The sequence below is a fragment of the Microtus oregoni genome, unplaced genomic scaffold, assembly GCF_018167655.1.
Source record: "Microtus oregoni isolate MIOR12 unplaced genomic scaffold, Mior012 000041F_ref0000270, whole genome shotgun sequence".
In the NCBI taxonomy this organism is placed as follows: domain Eukaryota; kingdom Metazoa; phylum Chordata; class Mammalia; order Rodentia; family Cricetidae; genus Microtus; species Microtus oregoni.
In genome coordinates this window covers 5,648,184-5,675,914 of record NW_024543208.1, presented here as the reverse complement: position 1 = coordinate 5,675,914, position 27,731 = coordinate 5,648,184, and the positions used below count along the sequence as shown (strand labels likewise).

Genomic DNA, 27,731 nt, shown 5'->3' with positions numbered 1-27,731 from the left:
CTACCAAAACATCAATAATTAAAAACCAAGTCTCTCACATATACCTCTCGAACCAAAGAAACATAAAACTATGTTGCTGTGTCTACTAGCAGTGTGATTTTTTTAAATGGACCTCCTCTTCAGGACAAATCTTTGAGAAATCCTCCTTAGTTTCATAGGGAAAAAGATCCATTCTAATGACTAAACTTCCTCTTCATGACCTTAACAACACAGGCTATGGGCTGTTAAAACAGAGTCCCCTAAAACATGGTAGAAGATTTTCTTCAAAGGAAGGCATCAGAGTATTATGGTTTCTGGCTCACATCTGTGTCTGATGCATCTCCCCCAAGGCTCTCCTGTGTTTCATGCAAACTCTGGAATCCTCTCTGGTGCTTGTAGTCTGCTTCAGAGTCACACTCATTGGAGTCTCTCAGAGTAGACAAACCACTGTCAAAACAACTCTCAGACAGGCTGTCAACTTCATAATTCATCTTCTGTAGAGGATCACAGAGAGCCAAAGAGTCACAATCCTCATCTGCATATGAAGAATGGAATGACCTTGTGACAAAAGAGGAAACAGCTTTACCAAGGAGTTCAAAATGTACAAAAGCACAAAGGGACAGGCTGACAACATTGTCCCTTTCCAGGAGATACATAGTGTTCCCTTAGCATAGAAGAGGAAATACAAAATGCAGTCAGTTCATTCTGTGCAATACTCTATGAGGACAAAACCCTTCATATATATTAAAAATACACAAAAATTCATTTAAATTGGCTGACTTATTTCCTGATACAAAGAATGAGTACCCTAGATACAAATATAATCTTATACTATTTTAATAAAATATCCCTAGAATTCAAGAGCTTTTTTACTATAATTCAGTTAAACCATGATTGGAATAGTTTGTCTATTTCTAGACATTTCTTATAACTCTTCTATTTGTTAGTCCCTTTATTTGTTTTGTTTGTTTTCAAGATGGAGTGTTAGATAATTTTTTCCTTTGGGGTAATTAGTCAAGGCCTATCTATCCTCATTCAAAATTCCAATGACAAAACAAAGTTCAATCTCACCAAAGTTCACTCTGGAAAACCAATGAGTTTATTGTGTTTGGTTAATGAGCATGGATGAGGGTTTACTGACAGGAGTGTGAGTGAGCCCTGGAAAGTTTTACTCAATGTGGACAATGACTTCTCCACAGTTGCACAAATAAACCTCCTCTCTTAGACATTCCCATTCTATGTGTACTCTAACCCCTCTCCCAACACTTCAAGGCTGTGTGCAATTAGGGCAATAACACACACAACTGATTGGGAGACAATGACAGAATACTCAGGTAAAGGTGCTGAGACCCTCTCTATCCCCGATCTTTCTATGATGAAAAGTCAACAGTCAAAATCCCAAGCCTAAAGATTTTTTCACATGCAGAGCTTTATATTAGCATAGAACAGAAAAGCACCCTGTTAACTTTGTATATCAGTAACCCCCTGGGAAGGAAGGTCTGTACAGTCCACAGTGGTTTCTAGTTGTGTTCAGAATGAAAAGTAGATGAAGCTTTCCTTGCCTCTCTGAGGTTCTGATGATATGACGAAGAAACTGTCTCTTAGAACAAACTGAAAAGGAACTCTTACTTCATTATCAGAGCCTCAATTGTGGCATTGTCCTTTCAAGAATAAATTATGAGATGTATGAAGAATTTGTCTTTTATGCTTTCTTCTCAATCTTACTGAGAACTATAAACTGCTCTTAACTGTTACTCCAGAAAAAGTGGCATCAAATCTGCACCTTTTAAAAATATGTATTATTAGTAAGATCAAATTCCAGTTACTTATAAATAAATAAGCCACATTTTATAAACTTAACAAATCAATAAATAAAAATCAGACCAAAGCTGGGTGGCGGTGGCATATGCCTTTAATCCCAGCATTTGGAAGGCAGAGACAGGTGGATCTCCGTGAGTTTGAGGTAAACAAGGTCTACAGAGGGAGTTCTAGGACAGGCTCCAAAGCTACAGAGATAACTTGTCTGAAGAAAAAAAAAAATAGGACCAGTGGCAGCAAGAGCATCAGCTATCACCAGGTGTGGTGGAGCACTACTGATCATCACCAACATGAAATCTGAGCAGCTACTGCATGGCTGTCACAATACTGGGTCTGATGAAAATCCGCACAGGAGGAGAGAATGGAGAGCATCATTAGGAGGGGGAGTGGAGTACATCATCATCTGTGCTTGGATTGGACTCTCAAGTGACACAGTTGTTTGAGATCGCTCCTACTCCTGTAAGTAAGCCCCATAAACTCACTGGTTTATCAAACTGGACTAGAATAGAACTATATCATTAGCCTTTCCATACTATCCACACATCCCCAAGAAAAAGCCAGGCAACATCAAGATAGTAAGAACATACTTATTTATACTGGAAGTACTCCCCGCACATACAAAAGGGGATAAACCCGAGTTAGAAAACTTCAAACACATAGGAAAATGTAATGTACTCTTTTATTTTTTTTTTTTTGAACACCTTGATATACCACAAACTTAACATTCTTTTAGCTAATAATGTTGGACATTGATGGAGGAAGGTCATTGGTTAAATAAAAAGAAACTGCTTGGCTCTCATTGGTTAGAGATAGGTGGGAGGAGTAAACAGAACAGAACGCTGGGAGGAAGAGGAAGTGAGCTCAGAATCCACAGCTCTCCTCTCAGGAGCAGACGCCTCAGAGAGACGCCATGCCCCGCTCCCAGGCAGACGCATGCTATGAAGCTCCGACCCAGGATGGACATAGGCTAGAATCTTCCTGGTAAGACCGGTGCTACAGTTTATTAGAAATGGGTTGATCGGGATATCAGAATTAGCCAGTAAGGGCTAGAGCTAAAGGGCCAAGCAGTGATTAAATGAATACAGTTTGTGTGTTGTTATTTTGGGCATAAGCTAGCCAGGCAGCCGGGGTGCTGGGGACGTAGCCCCGCCCCTATTTACTACAGGACATGTACACCAATGTGCACACAAGCACACACATATAAATAATCACTGTTTACTATTTGATCTCTTAAGAGTCAAGTTATATTCTAATTTTTGGAATATGCCAGCAGATCTGTTAATATTTAGTAACTCATAAATCTAGATGCATTTTCTACTTTTTAATTGTTTTCAATACTAAACACTGACAAATCATGACAAAAGGCTCACAACAAACACGATCCATAATGCAACTGAGTTAGGCAATGGTGGGTACAAAATGGTTATACAATAATTCAAAGCATCTTGAGAAAATAACTTCTTTCTATGAAATATTTTTACTTACAGTTTCACCTTTTTCACATTTGTGAACGCTAATGTAAGATCATAATAGATACAAAGTATTACTTAAATATATTTCTTTATTTTAATTCAGCTCTAAGACAATTTGTCTTAGTTTCAACCATGATCTACAAATAAGATAATAAAAGAAAGCAGGTGCTACATACCTATCATAGGCCAGTGGCTGAGAAGAATGGTGATTAAATTTGGGACTGCTTCTAGAAATTGTATTTCCTGGTGATATGTTGTTCATACGCTGCAATAACAAGTGGTTGTTTAGTATGTAGACATTTCCTATACCACAGACAGATGTGTTCATGTAAATCCAAACAATTTAACTCCCAATACAAATAAAATTTATGACTAAACATGAGCAAATATAAACATAAAAAAGTTATTTGGAAAGATTCACATGGTTTCTCTTTCTCATCAATTTTAGCTTTTATATAGATCTACTGCATATTCCACAAGACTCTGATACCTACTCAGATACGTGAGGATCCCATAATATCAGCTTCCCCAGATTTGTCTCTTTTGGAAGCATAATCTTGTTGAGTAATTGTTTTGCATTTGAATACGACACTAGATCCTCCTGCCTAAAACTGAGTCACAAAAGTGGGATAAGAAGCTTCATTGCAAATGCAATCTGGAGAAACTTATTTCTGACTGGAGGATTTAAAATCCAAAACCCAAGGCCATCATTCTCTCTAGAGTCTGCCATGGGAAAAAGGCATGAGCAAGTCAGAAGCATAGCTGCCTCTTTTTGACTGGAAACATTTTTTTTTCTTACACCTACGGGATTTCTCACTTTTTCTTATACATTGCTGTCCTTCTAATTAGCTTTTATATTATTTAACCCTCTAAGGCTAAAATTATATATTCAGCATCTTTCTTTAGCTTCTTAGAATATATAAGAGTTTGATAAACAACATTGCATTTATTTCTACATTTGGACAGAATATATTTTTAATTTAGAAAACTTATCTTTTTACTTTATGTCAAGGGAGTCTCACTATAAGATCAACATGCAGTTATTCTAAAATATCACATGGTTTTCTTCACAAAACACTTATCAAGAGAAAGAACTGAATATCTTGTGAGATGATATCACATACCAAAGATCTATTGAGCTTGCTGTAAGTGTTTTCCAGTGCACTCCTGAGGCCATCATTACTGTCATGCAGCTTCCGGTTAGCTGTTCTGTATAGGAAAGAAGTCGACAAACAGAAACAGGTAGCACTGGGGGATCAATGTTCCCACTCAGTTTGAGGCAGTGACATTCAGAATGTACAGATAATGTTCTGCTTTTGGTAAGCTTCTGTTTCCCTTTGAACCCCCAAAACAGAGTCAGAGATAGACACAAATTGCAATGATTGAATTGATTGGTTCTTTTTCCTGAAGATCTGGGAGCATTTTAAGAATAAATTTGCTGGGCTGTGGCACTCACTCTTCCTTTAGATAATTTCTGTGTCTACAGGATTAATGTAGGTCTCTGTTCTCTGGTCCACACAGTTCAGCCACAGGAACTGATGCAACATGCTATATCCTACATCATATCCTCTTTATACTCTGATGGGATTTCTGTATCAATCTTATACTTGGTTATTGACCTCAGATGGATTGGGGAGTAAATACGAACTTAAGTAATCACTTCATGGGATATCATGAAAGTCATTTAACATCTGCTTCCCTTGGCTAGAAAATAAGGATCACAGAGTCCCTGTCCCATAGAGTATCTAATTTTCCTGTTCATAGCCACTTTATCCTTTATATCTCAGCTCTATTATCACTTCAACCAAGAGTCCTTTATTGACCTTTAATAGTTCTCCATGGAGAACTTGCACTTTTCCTTTGTTATATTTCTCTCATTTGTTGATATATATATCATACTCATTTCTATGGGTAACCAGTTTCTGTCTTCCTCTTCTCTGCTAGACTCATAAGGAAAGAGATTTTTTTTCTGCTACTCACTAATCTTTCCTCAGTTCCAGGAGTATCTCACCCATCAAAGCTGTTAACTGAGAAATCTACTGAATGAGTTAACAAATGAATGAATTAATAAGACTATATAAAAAGTGACTTCTAAAGTTTCCACAACAGAGAGAAAAGAACATTAAAAACCGTAAATATTTACCCAGGCCCACATTATTTCATTTAGTTAGTTGAAAACCAAAGAATGCACTGTGTAAGCGAAACAAATTAGGGAATATTTCTCAAAAAAGATCATCAGAAGATGTAATTACTACAACTTAGTTGTGAAGTTGATAGATTAAGATAGAATATCTTTGGAAATGGCTTTTTAATAAATGGAAACTAACAAAACACATATCTGTAGTAAGCATATCAAACTGAAAGACTAAACACTATTCTATGGCACCATTCAGATGAAGACCTGGGGAACTCTTGAGATATGATGTAGAAAACAATGAGGGTGAAGGCTGCATCCCTCACAGAGGAATAACTCAGATGTACGACACACTTTCCTGACCTGAAGGGACCTTGAGAACCAGACTGCACTGGTGTAATTTAGTTAGAGGCAGATGAGTCAGAAATTGAACTGCACATGCCAAATGTACTGCCGTGAGAAGAAACAGTGATCTGAACACTGGACATGTCAGGTCATATGACAAATGGCACATGTCTTATTAACAAACAATAGCTAAAATGCAATGAGCATTTTATATGAGAACTTACTGGAGGATTTCAATTTGCCTCTCAAGACTACTCCGATCTTCTGTGTACTCTCGGATTATTTCCAGATCCCTGCAAAATTGTATATAATGTTTCATGAGGAGAGAAGAGACAGTATGTGTGAACATGTGGCACAACCCCATCACTAGCTTCCAATCCTTATGAGCTACCAAGCCTCATCTGGAGAAACCTGCCCTTCACTGCCAAGCTACAATAAATTGCATATAGGAATCAAAGTACTTTAGCCAAAATTCCTGGGCCCTTTTAGAATTTCTATAAAGTAGCTTATTCACTTTTAGTGTGTTTTAAAAGGTTGTTTCCTATTTAAAGCATTTTTTTTTTCTAACAGTCTGATCATTTCCCCCCACGCCAGTCTTGCTTCTCTATTACATTGTTTCTTTCATTTCCCCCTTAACTACAACATTTTTAAAACTTTCTTTTTCCCATCAGTGAACTGAAGATAATAAAGATTCCTAAAAGACAGCGTAGACTGTGGATGAAGGTATAAACATTAATAATGTGCCAACGATACTCTTGGTAGATGGCAATGCTACTTGCTTCAGTGGATACTGCTGTCACTGGGTCCTATTCATTGGTCCAACACAAGCTGATCATTCCTCCTGTATTCACTGCCTGCTTTTTCTTAACACAGGCAAAAACAAGGCAGTTACACAGCCCTCAAGTTGCAAATGGTATTATTGCTGGTACTCGGTGCACATTTGTCTTGGTCTTGGCTTTCCTAACTAAACTTGAAAATTTTAAAGAGTGGAGGCATATTTCTCCTTTATTTTAAGTATGCTGAACTCACAACTCATTATCTCTAAGGATCTACACAGAATATATCCAGATAAAGTTATGCCATTTAATACTACAACACATAATTCTGAGTGAAGTTTGAAAATGCATAAAATATTTTGCCCAAATGCCCAAATTTATTCTCTGTATATGCATACAACTGTATCTCTCATGTAAGAATGCCTGACTTTGATTATGTGAGGTTCTAAGTTATTAATACCAATTCTTCAAATCCAGTGCACTAAAAAATTAGTAACTCTTTCTTATATTTTAGGCCATCATGTTTATCTGATGGTAGTTTTAACAGAAAATTGTTATTACATAGTATTTTCTTCCCACAACCAATGAAACCAAACATTTAAAGCCCTACACTGTCCTAAGAGGCAAATAAATCATATGGTAACTCTTTTAAAAAGATTAAGCACACACATGTACACACAGAGAGATACACATATGAGAGAACCTGTCAGTAAAGGTACCATCTACAGGAATATATATGTATAATGTTTACCAGTGTTAAACTATTTTGAATAGTTTCATACCGTTCAGAATTCAGACTCTGGTCAGCATAATCACTTTTCAAAGCATCTAATTCACTCTGAAGAAAGGCTACATTTGTCTGTGCTTCCAAAAGATCTTTCTTGAGTTTTTGATTTTCCTAAAGAAAATGAACCACAAGGGGCATTAGTCTCAGGGTTTCTTGCTCCTAGAAACATGAAGCAGTACATAGCATAACTCCACAAAAATAAATCTCCTACCTGTCCTAGGTTCTTCACATCTTCCTGTTCAAAGAACCAATTATATACTCAAATATTGTACATTAGCATGGTTTAAGGTTGTTTTTCATTTTGTACCTGACATCTGACCAAAACGAAAATAAACAAGGACTGATAATCATGTTATTGGAAAACAAAATATCTGAACACTTTTCTAAAATTAGTTACACTGATTGCTTTTAATAATAAAAACTTTTATCTAATTTCTTAAAATGTAATTAATAACAGAAATGCATAGTTATGAAACTTTAAATTTCCCTTTAAAAAAGAAATCACTGGACACTTGTAGTTTAAATAGCTGATTGTGCACATAGATGGTTTATTTTTCCATCCCAGAAAAAAAAATCATGAATATGAAATTACAATGGAAACAAACCACTTACAGTTAAAGGTATAGATGAGGGGGATCATATATAATCAAGTGGCTTAAACATATTTCTAGGAATTGGAAACTAGATGATGCCTCCGTCCCAAAGAAGAGAGTGCAGAAAGAGAGTTGGTAATGTGAGGGGTACAATTTAAGAGTTTACCCTACACCACAGAGCTTTTTCTCCCAGTTTCCAGGTATAGAAGTGGCATGAAACCTTTTAAGAAGAAGTCAAGTAGGTGTCCCTTAGGTCAATTAGAGTGCTGTCCTTGGAAGTGATCTTTCAAAGTCAGTTGCTGTTTCCTGTTTACCCTTCTGGCTCATACTCCAGCAATCTACCAAGAAGTCCACAGTAAAGCTAAGTTGACACTGCCCCATGCTCTTGAATCCTTACAACCTTACAACTGTGAGATAAATAAAGCCCTTTATAAAAGTTAGCCTGCCTCCATATTTAATTATGCTAATAAAATGCAGCAAGGCAACATTCTAAAACAAATGCCTAGGAGATCCTGCAGTAGAAAGCAAAAAGGCCAAGTGGCCCCGTCACATACCTTAAAGCAGAATGAGAAGAGAAGCTAGAGGGCTGGAAAGATGGTTCGGGAATAAAGGATACTTTCTGAGCACAGCAGCAGGCAGAATGAGAAGTGAAGCTAGGTGACTGGAAAGGTGGTTCAGGAATAAGGGATACTTGTTGCTCTTCCAGGGAATCTGGGTTCTAGTCCCATAACCCACATAATTACTTATAGCTATCAGTAGCTCCAGCTCCAGGGGATCCAATACCCTCTTTTGCCCTTTTTGGATAACAGGCATATATATGGTACAGAGCCTGGTACATCCAAACAAAACACCCATATACATAAAGTGAAAATAAATATGTAGTTTAAAGAAGGGGTGCAGGGAAATAAATTAAAACGCACAGGTGATGGTAGCAATTGTCTTTAATCCCAACCCTGAGGTGGAGACAGCTGAATCTGTGTCACATAGACAAACTTTCAAGGAAGTGTGTATATACATGTCAGTGTCTGTCAGCCCATCTGTCTGTCTGTCTCCAATAACATAACAAAGGCATAGTGACCAACTCTTGTCTATCATAGTTTGGCAACAAATGCCACATATAAAGATAGGAATAATGTTAAGAATTTAAATTTTTTAAACTTAAATAATATACAATAGTTGAATCAATAATTGATTCTTTGAACAAGAAGGTTTGATGAACAGGGAAAGAATGTGAGAGTTAGGTTATATACTGCTTCATTTTCCCCAGAAACAAGAAGCACTGAGTCTAATGACATTCAAGGTTCATTTATTCAAGAAAATATTAGTTATAATGAGGCAAAAAATCAGATATACATATTTGCGTGTGTACAGAAAGATTAAAACAATCCAGTAAGATGTGTCATTTCATGACCTCCAAAATTAATATTTTCAAGAAAAATAAAGAATTTTACAGTAGTCATGACATCACAAAGATGGTTGACTATTTTTTACTGCCTAGTTTTACAAAAACTTGTCACAAGCCAGAGTTAATGGATTTGGCTCTAGGCAAGCCTGTCAGACATTTTCTTAATTGGTATAAAACAGCATATATATATATATATATATATATATATATATATATATGGAAAAAGAAAGAAAGAAAGAAAAAAGAAAAAATCAAGCTGAGAAACACAGAGGAAGCAATCCAGTAAGCAGTACTCCCCTTTGACCTCTACATCAGATTCTGCCTCCAGATGTCTGGCCTGCTTGAGTTCCTACCCTCAATGCTTTTGATAAGCTATTATATAGAACAGTTGTGAAATAAACATGTCACTTTTTGTCATGGTATTTCATTACAGCAATAATAATCTTAACTAGCATCTTTTAAAACAAGAAACTAAGAACAGAATCAGAAAATCCAAGAAAGCAAACAACTCTCCATGAAAGTCAATCCAAACATAAAGACAACTATGATTCAGCTATATCAAGATAAGCTGAGACTGTGAGGATAGGAAAATTCTCTCCTAAGTGGGATAAAGATATCTGACTAGATGGAAAGTTATGAAATCCCAGCTCAAGAGACAGAGCAAGTAAAATGCTTTTAATATTTGAGAGTAATCTAAAATAAAACGAAAGCAGAGGTAAATGTTACTGATTTTTTGCAACAGAGAAAGCAAATAAAAATGGGAAAATATCTAAAAGACAGAAAGACAAACTGAAGGCAGAAGAAATCACACATACAAAAGCAGGGATGCTTCTAAAAGTATGGGCTAATCACAGTAAGATAGCACTCAGTACCTTGTGTGCATTACATTAAATAGATAAACTCTTTTAAAAAAAATAAACTAGTCAGAAGAGGTATTTGATTGCTCCCCTTCATAATATAGTTACTCAAATATATTTCAAAGATTTTCTGTAACTATAGTATCAGTTTCTCATTAAGCTTTTATTCCAGAATCACAGAAACAATATGTGCAAGTTGTCTGTGTTCTTTCATTTTTTTTTTTTTGTCAACTTGATAAAAGTTAGAGTCATTAGGTAAGAGGAAATCTCAACTGAGGAAACACCTCCTTAAGACCAGACTATAGGCAAATCTGTTGGGCATTTTCTTGATTAATGATTGATGTGGATGAGACCTGTGCATGGTAACATCCCAGGGCAGATGGTCCTAAGTTATATAAGAAAGTAAGCCATGGGTATAAACCAGTAAGCAGTGTTCTTGCTTGGCTTTTGTTTTTCTTCTTCCATTGGCTTCTCTTGGTGATGAACTGTTACTTGACACCTATAAGATAGAATACACTTTCCTCTTGAAGTAGATTTTGGTCGTGGTTCTTTATCTTTCGGAAAAGTAACCAAGTATCTAAGAGGAAATAAATTTCATTCAGTGAAGAATAATTCTTACCATTGTTAAATCATAAATTTGTTTCTTTAATGCTGTCACATCTTGCTTTTGACTTATGTGTCTCGATTGTTCTTCAAGCTGAAAGAGCAAACAAAACTTAGGTATTTTTGAAAAGTCATTTAGAAAAATTTTGGTGAAGATTAGAGATATTCCTGAATATGAATGTGGGAATTATAGCAGTCTTCAATCTTTAACATCTTATGACTACAGATCAATAAATGATACAACATCTATAACATTTAAATGTTTGTTTTAAATAATGCAAACAATTATTTTAAAAAATAAATGCATTTTTTAAACACTTTTAAATGTAAAACGTTTTCTTTAAAACACTTCTAAAATGTAAAAGTCAGTTTTGAAACAACTCCATAGGAAAACACCCAATCCTTGCTTTCCTTCTTCACTAAAAGAATGTGGGCATTCTCTTTCATCCTGTATGCTTAAGGCTTTCTGTTTCACTTTGTAATAGTCTTACCTTCAGAGTTTATGAATTATCTTATTGTGTTTTGAGATAGTTTCATATTACACAGGATAACCTCAATTTTGATTAGTTGCTGAGGCTAGTTTTGAACTCTTGACAATCCTAACTCCTAATTTCTAGAAATACAGATGATTGCTAGAAACAAAGGTGTTCACTACCATAATCAGCTAGAAATAAAAATAATAAGAGGAATGTTAATGTCACACTCGTGTTTTATTAATGAAGAAATGTTTACAAAAATGATTGAAATCACTAATATCTAAGCACATAAACCTGATGTAAAGATAAACATGCACAGAAAGAATACATGCGCATACATGAGGTCTGCTTACTGGCTAATACACTTATATCAGAGGTTAAAAATATCTAAAACAAAATAACTTTCCCATGAGTCAGTTGTGGTGGTATACAATTGAATCTAGAAGGAAGAGACAGGAAAATCGTAAGTCTAGGGTTACACAATAAATTCAAGGCCAACCTGAGAAATAGATCAAGACTATGTCTCAAAAAGAAATGTCAAAAAAAGATCAAAGTACAATATTTCTTAGCATGTGCAAGACCTTATGTTCAAACTCTAGTACTGCAAATAAAAACAAAAATAATGAAAATAAAGACCACAAAGAAGTAACATCCCAGGTCTGTGAGGGTTTGTTTGCAGGTGTCCTTAAACAGAGGGATTCTGCACTAGCCAAAATGTTTCCCAGATTTCATCATGGTCATGTGCTTTAACTATGAGCATTCTCCATCTTTCCAGAAGCTATCGTGAGACAGGACCTCATGTGACTGTGACTGACAGATGCGTATTAACTACGCTTCTTGTCTGGTGAGACTGTCTTCTTTTTCAGGCATTGGCTTCTGCTTGATTGCTTTCTTTTCATATACCCTTTTGAGCTGATTCTCCTACAGGGCAGAAGGCAGATGTTTCCAGCCTTCTACAGGTGGATATCCAGTTTACTTAGCACCACTTGCTAAGAAAGGTTGTTGATTCTCCAATAATAGCACCTTTATGAGAGTCGGGTGGTTGTAGTTTTGTGGATCTATGTTTAGGTACAATGATTTGTGTGTTCTTCAATATGCCACTTTTGTGTTGTTTTTTGTTATTATGCTTATGTAATAAAACTTGAACTTAAAATTGGTTATCATGATAGGTCTAAAAAAGGAGAGATGCATTATGACTTCACAGAAAAAAAATGAAGGAAAAATACCTAAAGCTTTCAGAATCTGTTGTCAAAAATAATGGTATTACAATAATCTTTAAAGTATATTTTTAAATTTTTAGAGCCTTTAATATTCTTGCCTATAAATATTTTTACTGTTTTATACAGCAAACATATCAGATGGGCAAGAAGTCTAAAACAGGCAAGAAAGAAAGACTCCATTGGTTACCAGCCCTAGAATTTTGAGTAGGTCATTTGCCCTCCCTGAAACTTCGTCCTCATTTAATACAGTCATCAAAAATGAGTTCATATTTTGCGTTTTCAAATTATGGGAATGATATTAGTAAATTATAGCCAATAAAATACCAATTACTATGGTCAGACATGGTTAAAACCATGTTTTAAATGAGAAACCAAGGATTGAAAATATTAGGAAAATACATCTACATGCTATAAGGAAAAACTGATAAAATTTCAATGAGGACTAAGGCCTCATCATTCTCACTTACAATCTCTCACTGTTAAAACCTCATCATATGTTATATCAGGTCATATTTTTGGCATCCATCCTTGCAATGTAAAGACCTGGAAACTTATAGAAATAAATAAAAACAATGACTAAAAGATTCAGTGGATTCATCTTTCTGTAATCTATTCATAGTATGATAGTCTAGTTATTATTTTAAAATTCATATAAGATCATAATGATTTTGTGGCATTATAGAAGACTCCTAGATGATTCTCAGTCACTTCAGAGATTGAGATGATCGTGGGTGACAATGACAAGCTTAACTGTAACATAACTTTACTGAACTGCTAGTGATGTTTATGTTATGGGCAGTCTCACCTTGGATGCCACATGTTACTAGGGAAGTTGGGCTCCCTTCTTGAGAGTCTTAGTCTCAATAACAAATAAATTTAATGAAAGACTCAAAAGAAAACAAAAGGACAAATTTACTAAAATTTAAAAGGAAAAGCTTAACCAGGTAATCTTTAATCTTTGTAGCTGTCCATGGGAGGAAGATGTTGGAAAAAGAAGGCATGCCCTTTAAGTTTAGACTGGCATATTCAGCAATGGAGGTCAGCCACAATGAAGAAAAGTGTCACATGGGGAAAAAGTGCTGGGGAGGAATTGAGACTACATTGGGAAAAGCATACCTAGAACAGAAATGAAAAAAAGTTACATGTTTCTGAGTAATTAAAAAAAGCTGACAGAAAAAAAAAGGAAGCATGGATATCACTGAGTAAGCAACTGCATAGAACACAGAGTTTCTGGGAAGGATAACTCCAGAATCTTACTAAATGGCTAATTATTCTTCCCATCTCTTTATCATGGCTTTGGGTGAATCTACTTTTCTTAAATGTGATCCCTTAAAACAGGAGAATACCTGGCCTAATTGGTTTAACTCTTTTGTTTTGGGTAGCCTTGAATGTTAGGTTTCTACACAGATTAAATAGATTGTGTGCTCTTGACCAGCAGGAAATGACTTTCCCTTAATGGCCCTCCAATACTACTGGAATATTTAATTTTCACATCTGTTCACTTAAGTTATTTCGACTATTATGCAAACAACCATGTAAGATGTGAGCTTAATTCTGACATAGAACCATTTTATAATGACAGGCCGGTGTTTATTTCTGTACATGGATATGTGAATTTGATAGCATGATATCCATAACACTACAAGTATCTGCACCGCAGAAGCCGGTAAGGTTTACAAAACTCCCCTGTTCCACTGCAGCACCCCAGAATCACTTATTAACATGTACAAGCAAATCTCAGAGTACAAAGAACCTGTTCATTAGAACCAAGAAACGTAATACACTTTTGCTCATGTTTCCACAGTTTTTTTTTTCTTACTTTACAATGATCAGGTTATTGCTAGACTAGGAACTTTCTACTTAAAAAAACAATTTTTATTTCACTTAATATTTACTAAGTATCTGCTATTCACCTTGAAGTAAGCTAAGAACAAGAACACAGGGACACCTGACATAGACAGATGCTGTTTCAATTAGGAAAACACTCTCCTCTTGATACAGGGAATTCACTCAAAGCACTTGGTAAATGAAAATGAAAGGAATGTGTTTGATGAACTGTTCAAGGATAAGACATTTTATTATTCCATGTTATAAGTCAAATGGCCCAATAACTAGATGAACTAGGGAGCCTTTAAAATAAGAGTCTCTCAAGGAGTTGAACTGACTCAGCAAAGTCACTAGTTCTTCTGCTTCAACACTAAATGTTTTTCATTTTCAATGTCTTAGACACAGTTAAAGATGTTTCTAGAATGTCTCTATGCTATATACATACCTTTTTTAACTTTTTTATGGTAACCTGTAGGTCTCCTACTTCTGTTTCATACTGACGTCTGAGATCACTGAGGGCTTCCTCTGCTTTGCGTTTTTCCTATGGGAGAAATGAAAGATATCATTTAGGTAATTTCTGTCTCTTAAACACTCTTCAAATCATCAATAGATATGAAGCATTTCATATTGAGCTAAGCTGACAAAAATGTTCTGAAATTGTAAGGGTGACACTAGATGGACACCAGGACATTTTAGGTGTGCAGGAGTGTTGGATTTGAAACCTATAGAAATGGAAGAACTGCGGAATGTCAAAAGTTGTACATCATCCTGAAGTGCAGTCCCTAAGACTATAAAACTGCGATAATACCACAACACAGAAGTAAGTCAACCATTTCTGTCAGAAGATATAACACAATTATGGGATTTAGTGAACACATACATCCTATGATGGCTCAGGACTCAGGAAGGCACAGCCAGTGACCAGTTGTCTTATCAGTTTTCATTTTACCTGAATTTGAATCATCATTATAAATGTCTATGCAGAGTGTAGAGCCATTGTGATAGGCTGGGAGGTTTCCTTAATAGGGGTACACTCTGAGAAACGCTATTAGGTAATTTTGTCCTTGAGTCAACATGATGAAATGCACTTAACCAGGTAAGGTGGCTCCAATATTCCCAGGTATTAACTATGGGACCATTGTAATACATGAAGTGGAGACACCATTACTCAGCACATGACTGTATGTTGCACACTCTGATGTTTTCCCATTAAATTCTCTGTAGAAGACAGTGACAAAAAGGCACACCAAAGGGCGCGGGAACTGCTATGCAAGACATCTCTTCTGAGATAGAAGAAGGAATGAGCTTGAGGAAGAGAGTCTCAGGTTAAATTATGAAAGAAGGTGATGGTAAAAGACTAAAAACTTTCTAAACTGTTGGCTACATGCTGGAAAACATAGTCTATGAAAAAGGTGAGTAAGATATAAGGGATCTATAAAATGCAACAACAACCTCCCCCTTTGGAACAGGACTTTTACACTACAGATCCATTAGCTGCCTTTCTTTGCTCTCAAAAGCACTCTGAGTCCCCTTGCTGTCTGTCCCTTATGACAAAGAACTGACAGGTAAGCACTTGCACGAACAGAAGAAATGTAACCTTGTCATTCACATTTTCCCACTCAGAGTGTTCTTGCAAGACAAGACTGACCTTGCACTCCTTCCCCTTGAAGCTGCAAGACAAGTTTATGGTCTTTGGCCAACAGGTCAGGCTAGATTACAACTTGTTGGGAATAAAATAACAAATTCAAGACTCTAATGACAACAAAGCAGTTTTCAATAATATACAATTCTGAAGAGAGAGAAATAACATAGAGAAAAGACAAAATAGCTGCTGTGATGATTTGGCTCACCAAATAAGTATAGTGATTTTTTAAAGTCCCCAGATGATGAGAAATTCATGTGTTCGTCTCACATAGGCCATGACTTGCCTTTTTACCAAATTCACAATCTTAATTAGTTTAAGGCACAAAGCCTTTCCTGATGAAGAATTTGGAGCTTGAAACTGTCCTTTTATGATCTTAGACTCAGTCACTTATAAGACTATGTGTAACTTCACAACTCTTAGAGTTTTGTTATGAAAAAATGCAACTGGACAGCTAGGGGTAAGAGGACTCATGTCTTCCCACTAATCAAAACTCTGTTTAACTCTACGTGTACCCCATACTTAAAATGAACTAAACAATTTATTTCTTTCAAGTTCCTCTTTTTTCTCTTTTACTCTATTGGTCCTCTTTTTATATTCTTTTAATTATTTTTGTTGGTGTTATTAATTCATTGGCAAGAGAGGTTAATCTTTGAAGGGTGTTGGGTGATTGTCTTACCAGAAGCAGTACTGTTGCTAATCAAGGCATAACCTCTTCCACAAAGTATTAGACAAACATCTCCTTCTCTGTTAATGTCATTAAGTACGAGTCTATTCTCTAAAACCATTTAGCTGAAGATATTCCTTTAAGGTCAGCCCTGGCATACTTAATAAATCCTGTTAATTATAACAAATTGTCATTTCCGTACACATTCTTGTCTACTGCTGAGCATTAGAATATAGCCAATTCAAATTCAGTAGATATTTGGTTGCTCTCCTGCTAACTGTTATATAGTCAACATAGATAATCCAGGTATTGGGGCTGGAGAGATAGCTCAGCAATTAAGAGCACTGGCTGCTTTTGCAGAGGACCTGAGTTTGGTTCCTACTATCCACACAAGAGCTTACAACCATTTGTACCTCCAGTTCCAGGGGATTTCATGCTCTCCTCTGACCACCATGAGTACAAGGCATGCACACAGTGCATAGAAATACATGCAAGCAAGACATTTACACACACAAAATAAACTAAATAAAAGTTTTTAAACGTCTTTGCACTGGAATTAGCTTCACGAAGCAAAAGCAAATTGAATACCAAAGTTAAGAGGAAAGGACTACTGAACCAATATGCATGTCCTAAAGAAGTCAAAGTCAAGTGGTTCACTTGTCTGGAATGCAACTAAAAATAAGGTCAGTAAACAATGAGGGCCCCTTGGTTACTTCAGACAACCAGGATATTGGTATAGACTCAAAAAACAAAGTCAAAAGAAGACACATTCAAAAACTGAAAAACAGTATATATGATAATACTTAAGAAAGTATTTTTAAAATGTTCAATATCCTTAAAAATCAGAAAAATGTGGTTTAGAACAACTTCCGAGATTTTATAAGACCCCAGTTATAATGATTAAGATAAACACAACAACCAACAAATGCTGGAGAGGTTGTAAGGACAATGAAGCCCTCCTTCATTGTTGTTGGAATTGTAAACTGGGGTAGCCTCTATGGAAATGAGTATAGAACATTAACAAAAAGCTAAAATAAGTCATCCACAAAACCGATACCCTTCCTTGGCAAAGTACTTGACCCCACAGATACATACTTAGCCATGTGCATTGATGCTCTATTCGCAATAGGCAGGAAAAAGAAACAACCTAAATGTCCTTCAGTTGAGGAATAAATAGTGAATATGTGGTTCATATACATGATGGAATACTAATCAACTATAATAAAAAATGAAATCATGAAATGTCCAGGTACGTGGTTGGAAGTAGAGAAGATTAAATTGAGAGAGGTAGCCCAGACACAAACTGAGAAATGTGAATGCTCCCTCATATGTGGTTCTGAGATCCAAATCTTCAGGTGTGAGTATTTAATCTGAAATAATCACAAAATCTAGGAAAGTAAAAATGTACCAAGAGAGCAGGAGTTGACACTAGAGAGGGGAATCGCAGTCTACAAGTGACTCAAATGAGAAAATGGAAAAAAAGTGGTAGAAAGTTTATTTGAAGAAGAGAAAGGAAGTCAATACAGTATGGAATGGGGGCAAAATAATACTACATCTTTTGAGGGAAAAACATAAGGAAACAGTCTTTATCAATATTCCTTATCAAAAGTACATATAACATAAATGTGTACACACACACACACACACATATATATATATATATATCACGTAAATCTTCAATATGTCACTTGGGCTGACAATGCACTCCCTCAAGAGCCATAGATTAATAAAATCCCCAATACCAGAAAGGAAAAACCCTCTTTTAAGTCAAAGGAGTCCAAGAGACTTCAAAAACAACATCGACTATTGTGTTACCCTTGGTTGCCTTCCAGAATTTTATATAAGTCCCTATTGCTGAAGATGTCATACACTTTCCACAGAGCACTACCCAAAAAAATCAGCTTTCATAAGACCAGAAAAGACTATAAAAGCTGACAAGTGGGAGAAGTAAAAAAAAGCTCTACTCAGTTGAATGCTTACCATACCACAACAATGACCAGCGTGGTACAAAGTCTCTAAGAGTGGCTCACATATATTGGTGAATTGGTGATAACCAATAGTTGTCTAGTTGTATGTAAAGGCTTCTCAACAGTAGGAAAATTATGTTTTGTACCGAACACTTCTCATACTACCCAAGACTAGTGAGGTCATGGGTCTTAGAGGAGAACCTATTCCTACCACTTTACTAAACCAGAATAATTAGTAACTGTATTCTAAATACTCATCCTCACAGCCAAAAATAAGTAAGTGTAGCTACTGTTTCCCCCCTACATCCCAAACCTATACACACACATCAAAGAAGCATCTCTTGGAAGCTGAAGACCAGTAACAAAGCCACAACTGATCAAAATACAGAGAAAAATTGATTGTGGAGTGCCTGGTCACAATGGATACTCATAAAACACAACTCATGAATGTACAGCTCAGGGATCATCACGAGAAAGGGAGGAAATATTGTAAAACCAGAAGACTAGTAAATCTGCTCAGAAAGTGTGTATCCTAGAAAGACAGGCAAGCTACATCTATTGATATCTCAACACCATCATGATCTAAACAATACTGCAACAAGGACAATATAAGTATGTCAAGATGGAAGGGAGACAAAAAAAAACTGCTAAGGAATAATGAAATGATGAAGAAGAGAATTAGAGTCCTCAGGAATTAGACCTTGAGACCTTTAATTGTTTATCTAATACAAAGTGGTCAGCCCACAATGGATCTGGTCAGCACTGGAAGCAATGAGAGTTGGTTATAGTGTAGCATGTGCATATGAGAACTACCTGATCAATGAATGGAAGAACAGATTAGAGAGTGGTAGAAGATTTTAAAGGAAAGTTAAAAATGGATTTGTTGTTTCTAAACACAGGAGGATTGTGCTATAAAAAGGAAAAAATCATTTGCACCAACCCTGGGCCATGTACCCTGAACCGGCTATCAGTTAAATATGACATCCATAGGGTTCTTACACTTGTTATTAAGAGACAGGACAAACAAGCCTGCTACTGTAGAATCTTCCATACATATATTTCATCTTTTAAAAGTTTAAATGGAGCCACCCTATAAAGGGTAACAAAATGACAATACTCCTATAAGCCAGCACACACTAGTAAATAAAAACCCCAGTGTCAAGAATGGATTGCCTCTTTTGAGTTTCTGGCCAGTGGAGTCCAATAGACCCCACAAACATTACATACTATTACCACTGTTCTTGGTTACACCCCAAAATTTGATGATAAGACCTTGCTGCTAAAGACAGTGCATATTTGAGCTATGAAACACAGACAAATCAAATAAGTACTGACCCAGAAACTTCATCTCTATCAGTTCTCTTTCACAGTACGGAAGGTTCTATGAATACTACCAGAGCCAAAAAGTAATCATCACCTCACCCAGATGTGAACCCTGTGAGGTACAATAACAATTGGCCCAGCAAGAATTTGGGTAGCATAAACTGGACAAACATAGGATTCAAAAAAAAAACAGGGTAATATCATGTAGCTGGGTGGGTGGCCAGCAGATCTGGGAGGAGCTGAGGAGTAGTGCATATAATCAAAAGCAATTGTATGAAATTCTCTAAGAATTAATAAAAATATTTTTAAAGAGATAACATAGATGCCCAAATGGAACTATGTGTGTGATAAAGACAAGTAAGATAAATTATCTGAAAGGAAACAAAGAAGGCACAGAAAAAGATAATAACAGCCATGGTAGTACCTACCAAAGGCAACACTTCTCTGTACTTTACATACGTCATCATGATTAATCCTCCTTGAGGCTGGCAGGTGGCCGGGCAAAGAGTCACAGGAGAGATTACTTTATGAGTGCCACCTGGCCTTGGTAAGAACCAAATCAGGACATAGCCTTATATCTGCTTGATGCCAGCACTGTGGCCTGAACTTTTATTGCCTCTCAGCTCCAAAATAGAATTTTATATTCTAATATTACCACTCAAATAAAATGCATATATTTTCTGCTTTCAGCAAATATCAACAGCTCAAATATATTTTATATTGAAAATCAAAACTCCCGTGAAGAAGTGACTAAAAATACGCAATTTTGACTTAAGAATACCAATGATAATAATATTTCATCACAAAACACCACAGCTAGGAGACAGGATTTTAAATTAACTGCAATAGAGATTTAAAGTTGGGTAGTGAGAATAATATACAGGTAATAATATTCAGCCATCTTCTCATCAAGTCTGACTCCAGTCCTCCAATCCACGTCATACATTTCCAAGAGGCCTCTGACCTCCTATGCATGCTACCAACTCTCCCACTCACATGAGTCTTATGGTATACATACCAGTACTGGAGAATTATGTCCTCAGCTTACTTGATTACAATCTCTCTATCTCTTTAACTTTTGATTATAAAACACTTCTCGTTACAAAAATCATTTATGTGCCCCAAATCTAAAAATTTGATATTTTGATATAGAATACTAAGTAGTAAAGTCTACTGTCCCCAAGTTTTAACACCAAACAGAGCTCCACAATAAAAGGTGCTCCCTGAAGATCTGCCAAATGAATGAAAGGTCAATCCAAAAACTCACATCCTTCCGGGTCTCATTTTCTACTGCATGAATCCTTTGATCCATTTCCTCTTCCAACTCACTCAGCTGAATGGCTGCCTTGTCTTGGGCTCTGAAATTCAAAAGAAAACATTGTATTCTTGGATTAAAAAATGCGAAGAGAAACTCAAAGCTCATCAACTTTAGGCTTCACATTATACAGAAGAGGTTAATATTCTACATGATATTTCCCAATCCTCCTATATGACAAACTAAGGTTGTCTGCGTGACTATTTGGGTATAAATGACATTAAACAACTGAAATAGAATAAATATTAGCCTGAGACAAACAATAGCTAACGACAGCAAATGTGACTTCAGCAAATGTGCACTTCTTATTGTCACAACTGACTGACAAACCTAGAAAACAGATCGTTAGCCATAATTTTAAATTCTATTACATAAACTTCAGATCACATAGGCTAAACTTAAAGGCAGAAGGATTGATTTCAGCAACTGTTTCTAATCAGTCTCCTACAGTTCTAGAGATAAAAGTACCTGTTAGAAAAAGTATTTTGTTCTAAGATGTCATGTACTGGAACTCATGACTCCAAAGAGCGCATCTTCATCAATCTTTTGAAGACACAGGACTGAGACTTGGAAAGAATAGAAAGTCTGCTGTCAAGGTCTTTCTCTGGCTTGGCTTCAGAGTCTGCCTGCCTCTCTAGAAGTTTCCTATTTTGGTAAAATGGCTGAGGAGAAGACGTGTTCTGGATTTTTCTGAATAGAATCATCAGTTTTGAGCAGTTGACAACATAGGATGGCAATGACCAACCAACAGATTGCTTTTTGACCCTGTAATTACTACCTGACATAACTTACCCTGTGTGGAATATTCTAAAAGGTTCTGGACTACAAAAGTTCAGGAAGTCCACTTGTATCATAGCATGCTTGTGCTATTCAGTTGCTATGCCCCCACCCCGTCACAGAACAAGTACAAGGACCCTATGTGTCCTCAGAAGGGAAACAGATTGATACCTCTTCACTGCAATAGCTAAGTTTTCCATTTCTGTGCTCTGGAGTTTGATCTCTCGAAGAAAGTTTCTTATCACATGTTCATATGGCTGAATTAGTCTTGGCTCCACAAGATTGATATTCTGGTACAAGGTACTAACTTGTTCTTTTCTGCAAAAATATTAAAATTAAATGGCATTAGTTTAAAAGTAAAACAAGAAGGATTTTTAAATCTATGGATTGATCTGGAATAAAGATAACAGCGAAGGCAAAGATCCTGTTGTGTTCTCCATGTCAGAAGACGACAATCGGGAAAGCCAGTGCAAGAGCAAGGAAAGGGACTTATATTGAAGGATTTTTCATTTTACTAGCTAAAACCTGAATAGTAAAGAACTTTATAGAAAAGTAAATTAATTACCAAATTCTGTGTTTCTTCAATCACTAACAAGACGTGTGTTCATCTTTCAACTGAGAAAAGTAGAAATACTTATAATTTTGTGGTCTGTCAAAACTTCAGGCAAACTCACATTTGTGGATACATTAACACATTTTCTTCTCCTAGTTCTTCAAACACTAAAAGTTTGGAGTTTTCTCATACCAAACAATTTTCTGTTTTCCAAACACCATTTAAATGTTCATATTTTATATTCAATTAATAAGTACTAAAAGTTGGCACAAGCTCCCAGTCTGAGGGCTCTAAACTACAATGTTGCCCCACTTCAGACACCAGTTAGCCGACCAAGTGATGCCTATCTCTAACTAATCAACTACAAATCAGCAGTTCCCTTGACCCACTCTCAGGCTTAAAATGACTCATTGAACTCAGGAAAATATTTTACCTTCTTTTAAGAACTTATTATAAAGAATAGCAAAACAGGAAGTGTATAAAGGAGCCACAGAATCTTCGTCTTGTCTATGCCACCCGTGCTGCCTACACTTTTATGTGTTCACAAATCCAGAAGCTCCATAAGCACACTCTTATAACCACAGGCCAAACTCAACTTTCATCTCTTTTTTAATTCGCAAGTCAGCAATGAGGCCCCAAGTTCCAAATAATACTTGCATGTTTGTTTGTTTGTTTGACACTCAGCCTCCAGTCCAAAGAAATCTATGGTCTAGAGTTATCATCTATTTCATTACCTAAGAGAAGAGATGTTTGGATAGTTAGTGGCATTCCAGCCTCAGAAAACATCAGCTAATGACCTAAGTGGAAATGAGAGTAGCTTTCAAGTAAATCCCCCTTTATATCTTTATAGAAACACATACTGTGCTGGTTAGTTTTATATCAAGTTGATAGCAGCTAGAGTCACTAGAGAGCAAAAGCCCTCAACTGAGAAAATGATTGGGTAAGTTCAGACTGTAGGAAAACCTGTAAAGCCCTTTTTTAGAGATTTATGTGGGAGGGCCAAGCCCATTGAGGAGTTAGCCTGCGAGATTTTGTCAACTTTCAGGTGGGCCTGGGTTCTGTAAGAAAGCAGACTGAGCAAGTCATAGAGAGCAAGCCAGTAAGCAGCACCCTCCATAACCTCTGCATCAGCTCCTTCCTCCACATTTCAGCACTGCTTGAGTTCCTGTCCTCACTGCTTTTGATGATAAATTATTATACGGAACTGTTAGGGAAATAAACCCTTTCTTCCCTGAGTTGGCTTTGGTCATGATATTTCATCACAGCAATAGTAACCCTAACAAAGACATATACTCTGTGTGGATTTAATAATCACTCAGCTTTCTACCAGCACCAACATTTTTCTCAAAACATGGACTGTGTGCTGGTGTTCTTTGACATGGGTCATCCGGGACAATGCAATCTATCCTTCCTTCTTATTGCACTATACATCAAGGTGTGATGTAATTTTACATGATCTATGGCTGTGAAAGCAGATGAAAGTAGCAGGGATTTTTTAAATGAAATAATATATACATATACACCTAAAAGATACACCAGAGATTTGAAAAATAGATAATTCCTTCAGTCTGAAATAACTTACCACAACACCAGCATAAAAGAATTATCAGTTTTTATCAGACTTAAAAATGCTATGGATAGACAGTATTCAAAAAACATAAAAGCTATTTTCTTTCATACACAGTGCATTATGGAATAATCAACAGCAGAACTTGGTAATTTCTTATACTTGGTGATCTTCCACTGTGATTTGGTAGTCACTTCCTCAACAGTGCGAAAGATCCACTGTTTCCAGATCCTATTATGGAGAGATGACTCTTGATGTGCATGCCTGCATGCCTTGCACTGAAAATGATGGTGGGCAGGACAAGCAACCAGGAAGCTCACAATCTTCTCACAGCCATCCACAGCACCTATGTATGGACAACAGCGTGATGACCACATATCATTCAAACACCCTGAACATAGAACTCACACCATCTTCTCCATTCATTTTGCCTAGAGTTTCTCAAGGACAGGCTGGGTTTTCATGTTTGTTTTCAATGTAATTATTTATTATTTTATGTATTTTATGTATTATGAGAGAATGTTTTGCTCTCATGCATGTCTGTGCACCCCATGCATGCCTGGTGATCACAGAAGAAGAACTTTGTAAGTTAATGCAGGATGATCATGAGTTCAGTCAAGGCCATTCTAGCTAAATTATAAATTATTATTATTATTTTAGTTAAAATTAAATAAAAGAAGGACAAAGACCAAAGGTTGATGGGAGACAGGCAGGAATGGTGGGTCAGGTTACAGGCTCTCTTTCTAGGCAGGTTTGAGAAGGTTCAGTGACCTTACAGGCCTCATAGAGTTCACTTTTTCCTGAGGCAGCTGAAGATCATATGCTCCAAGACCAAAGACAAGCTTGCATTATTACTTTACTTCATCAGTGCCTTGCGACTTTTACATCTAGGCTGGGTTAAATGGTATGGAACTTAGCCACATCTTCACCTGCCCTTGAAATCCTGTGAGAGCAAGAAATCCTCTTTTGTTCTTTAGACCTGAAGGTCTACCTTTCCTTTCAAGATCCCATTGTACTGTCATTCTTGTCTTTCAGAACCTAGGAGAAAATAAGTCTCTGTCCTTTCAGGATCCCATCAACATGATTTTGACAACTGTCCCCCATAATGAAGTTCTTATCTGGACCTGAATGTTTCCCTGTCCACTATAGACTGTGATGCTGTAATTCTTCTAATGAAGCTTATCTATTGGGTAATTGATCTCAGCTTTCTTTCTACAAAGCCACCATTATCTACAACAGGCAGTAATACAGCAAGGTAGGAAGGCAAGCAGGAAGAATTAGAATAATTGTTTTTTGCTTTGAAAAAAAAAACTGTGGGACTCTGCTACTGTACCACACAGCTACATGTTGTGATAATAGCAGAAAGTCTTCCATGGTGCCAGAAAGAAAGCAAAAATGCATGGTATCTGATGAATAATGTCAAAGGCTGCAACCCATCGATCAAGAGACGCTTCAGTTATGGTGTAGAAAGGGGAGGATGGGGGAACTTGGGGAAACAGGATGATTGGGATAAAGGAAGGTTGGATAGGGGAGCACGGAAGCACAATTCTTAGTTAAGGGAGCCACCTTAGGGCTGGCAAGAGACTTGAACCTAGAGTGGCTCCCAGGAGCCCAAGGCGATGTCCCAGTTAGTTCCTTGGGCAGATGAGGATAGGGAACCTGAAATGACCCTATCCTATAGCAATACTGACGAATATCTTGCATATCACCATAGAACCTTCATTTGGCAATGGATGGAGATAGAGACAGAGACCCACAATGGAGCACTGGACTGAGCTCCCAAGGTCCCAATGAGGAGCAGAAGGAGGGAGAAGATGAGCAAGGAAGTCAGGACCACGAGGGGTGCACCCACCCACTGAGACAGTGGGGCTGATCTATTGGGAGCTCACCAAGGCCAGCTGGACTGTGACTGAAAAAGCATGGGATAAAACTGGACTCTCTGAACATGGCGAACAATGAGAGCTGATGAGAAGCCAAGGACAATGGCACAGGGTTTTGATCCTACTTCATATTCTGGCTTTGTGGGAGCATAGCCAGTTTGGATGTTCACCTTCCTAGACATGGACGGATGGGGGAGGACCTTGGACTTTCCACAGGGCAGGGAACCCTGACTGCTGTTTGGACTGGAGAGGGAGGGGGAGAGGAGTGGGAGAGGGGGAGAAGGGTGGGAGGAGGGGGAGGGAAATGGGAGGCTGGGAGGAGGGGGAAACTTTTTTTTTCCTTTTCTCAATAAAAAAAAATGAGAAAAAATAAAATAAAATAAATCAAACCAAACACAGTCTATATGCTTTCTCTAATTAAAAACTTGTACTTTCTCAGGTACCTGTCTGTGATACATTACCCTCCAGGTTTCCATAAATGTTTTATGGCCAAAAAAAAAAAAAGTGGTTCTCTTTATGCCTACTCATCATAACACAAAGTATTGTGACCAAACTTATGTACAACCTCTTTTGAAATGTTCACAACAACCTCAGAAAGTATTTCTATTAACTAATTTTACAATTCAGATAAAGATAAAGGTCTTTTATAAGATAAGTCATGATCCCAATGCCCCAAATTCATGTATTGAAACTCTACCACCAGGAACTCAGAAACTAGCTAATTATACTTGAGTCTTTAAAGAAGGAATTAAGTTACAATGAAAGCATTATGGTGAGTTCTAGTCCAGTCTTACTAGTAATCTTACAGAAAGAAGATATTTAAACAGTGACATATATAAAGGACCAGGTGAAGATTTAAGAGAAGATGGCAACTGCAAGCCCCCCCCCCCAAAAAAAAAGGCCCAGGACAACTAACCCTACTGTTTCCCTGGTGTTAGATTTCTAGAATCTACAATCATGAGGATTTCCTGCTGTTTAAACTAAGTGTGGTGCTTCATACTACAAATGCCTGGACATTCCATAGAAACCAAGGACACAGAGAATAATGGCAGAATTGATATTCTATTTTGTGTTAGAGACTTCAAAATTAACCTAACCACTAATATCCTACCGATTAGAGATCAGGACAAACACTGGGTGTAAGAACAATTCACATTATTAGAGAATAGTATATAAACAACAAAAATCTTTTCTCTGAGGTCCTCCCGAGGAATTTTAATGTGCAAGAGGACAATTCATGTTTTTACTTGTATCATTTAAACTATTAAGGTACAAAATATAAGGACATACTATGTGATAGGAATCTGTCAGAGAAATCATTCTCTAGAGTCCTTATTTCCCAGCTAATTGCACAACAGTGAAACATTCAGTTGCAGAAGTTTCAACAGGTCCTTCACTTTCTATAAATGTCTAAAATGGGAGCAAATTATAGTGACACGAATTCTCTTGAGTTATTTTCTGATTCATGCTTTATATAAAGTTCTAAGAATAATTTATAGTGAGATATATACATAAATTAATGATGAAAAATATATACCACTGGTAGGAAATGTGTATGTTACAAAATCAACTATTGTATCAGAATGGCCTTAATCCTCATCTACCCTACTTCTTTATGTCAGGGACTTGTGGAAGGTGTACAAAGTCATGGGTTCAATCCTCAGCACCATATAAACTGGATGTGGTAGCACACACCAATAATCCCAGCACTCAGGAGGTACAAATAGGAAGATCAGAAAGTCAAGGCA

The 27,731-nt window shown here is 36.7% G+C and overlaps 1 protein-coding gene across 1 annotated transcript in view; it reads right to left on the bottom strand.

Annotated features, from left to right (window-relative positions):
* Rasef (RAS and EF-hand domain containing) overlaps window positions 1-27,731 on the bottom strand; it is a 67,726-nt gene that overhangs the window by 20,379 nt on the left and 19,616 nt on the right. The window contains exons 2-10 of the mRNA XM_041632515.1: window positions 22,155-22,301; window positions 21,159-21,249; window positions 14,738-14,833; window positions 10,786-10,863; window positions 7,307-7,422; window positions 5,973-6,041; window positions 4,394-4,478; window positions 3,446-3,534; window positions 303-537 (exon numbers count right to left, since the gene is read on the bottom strand). Coding sequence (XP_041488449.1) covers window positions 303-537; window positions 3,446-3,534; window positions 4,394-4,478; window positions 5,973-6,041; window positions 7,307-7,422; window positions 10,786-10,863; window positions 14,738-14,833; window positions 21,159-21,249; window positions 22,155-22,301 — 1,006 coding nt within the window. The remainder of the gene's footprint in view (window positions 1-302; window positions 538-3,445; window positions 3,535-4,393; window positions 4,479-5,972; window positions 6,042-7,306; window positions 7,423-10,785; window positions 10,864-14,737; window positions 14,834-21,158; window positions 21,250-22,154; window positions 22,302-27,731) is intronic.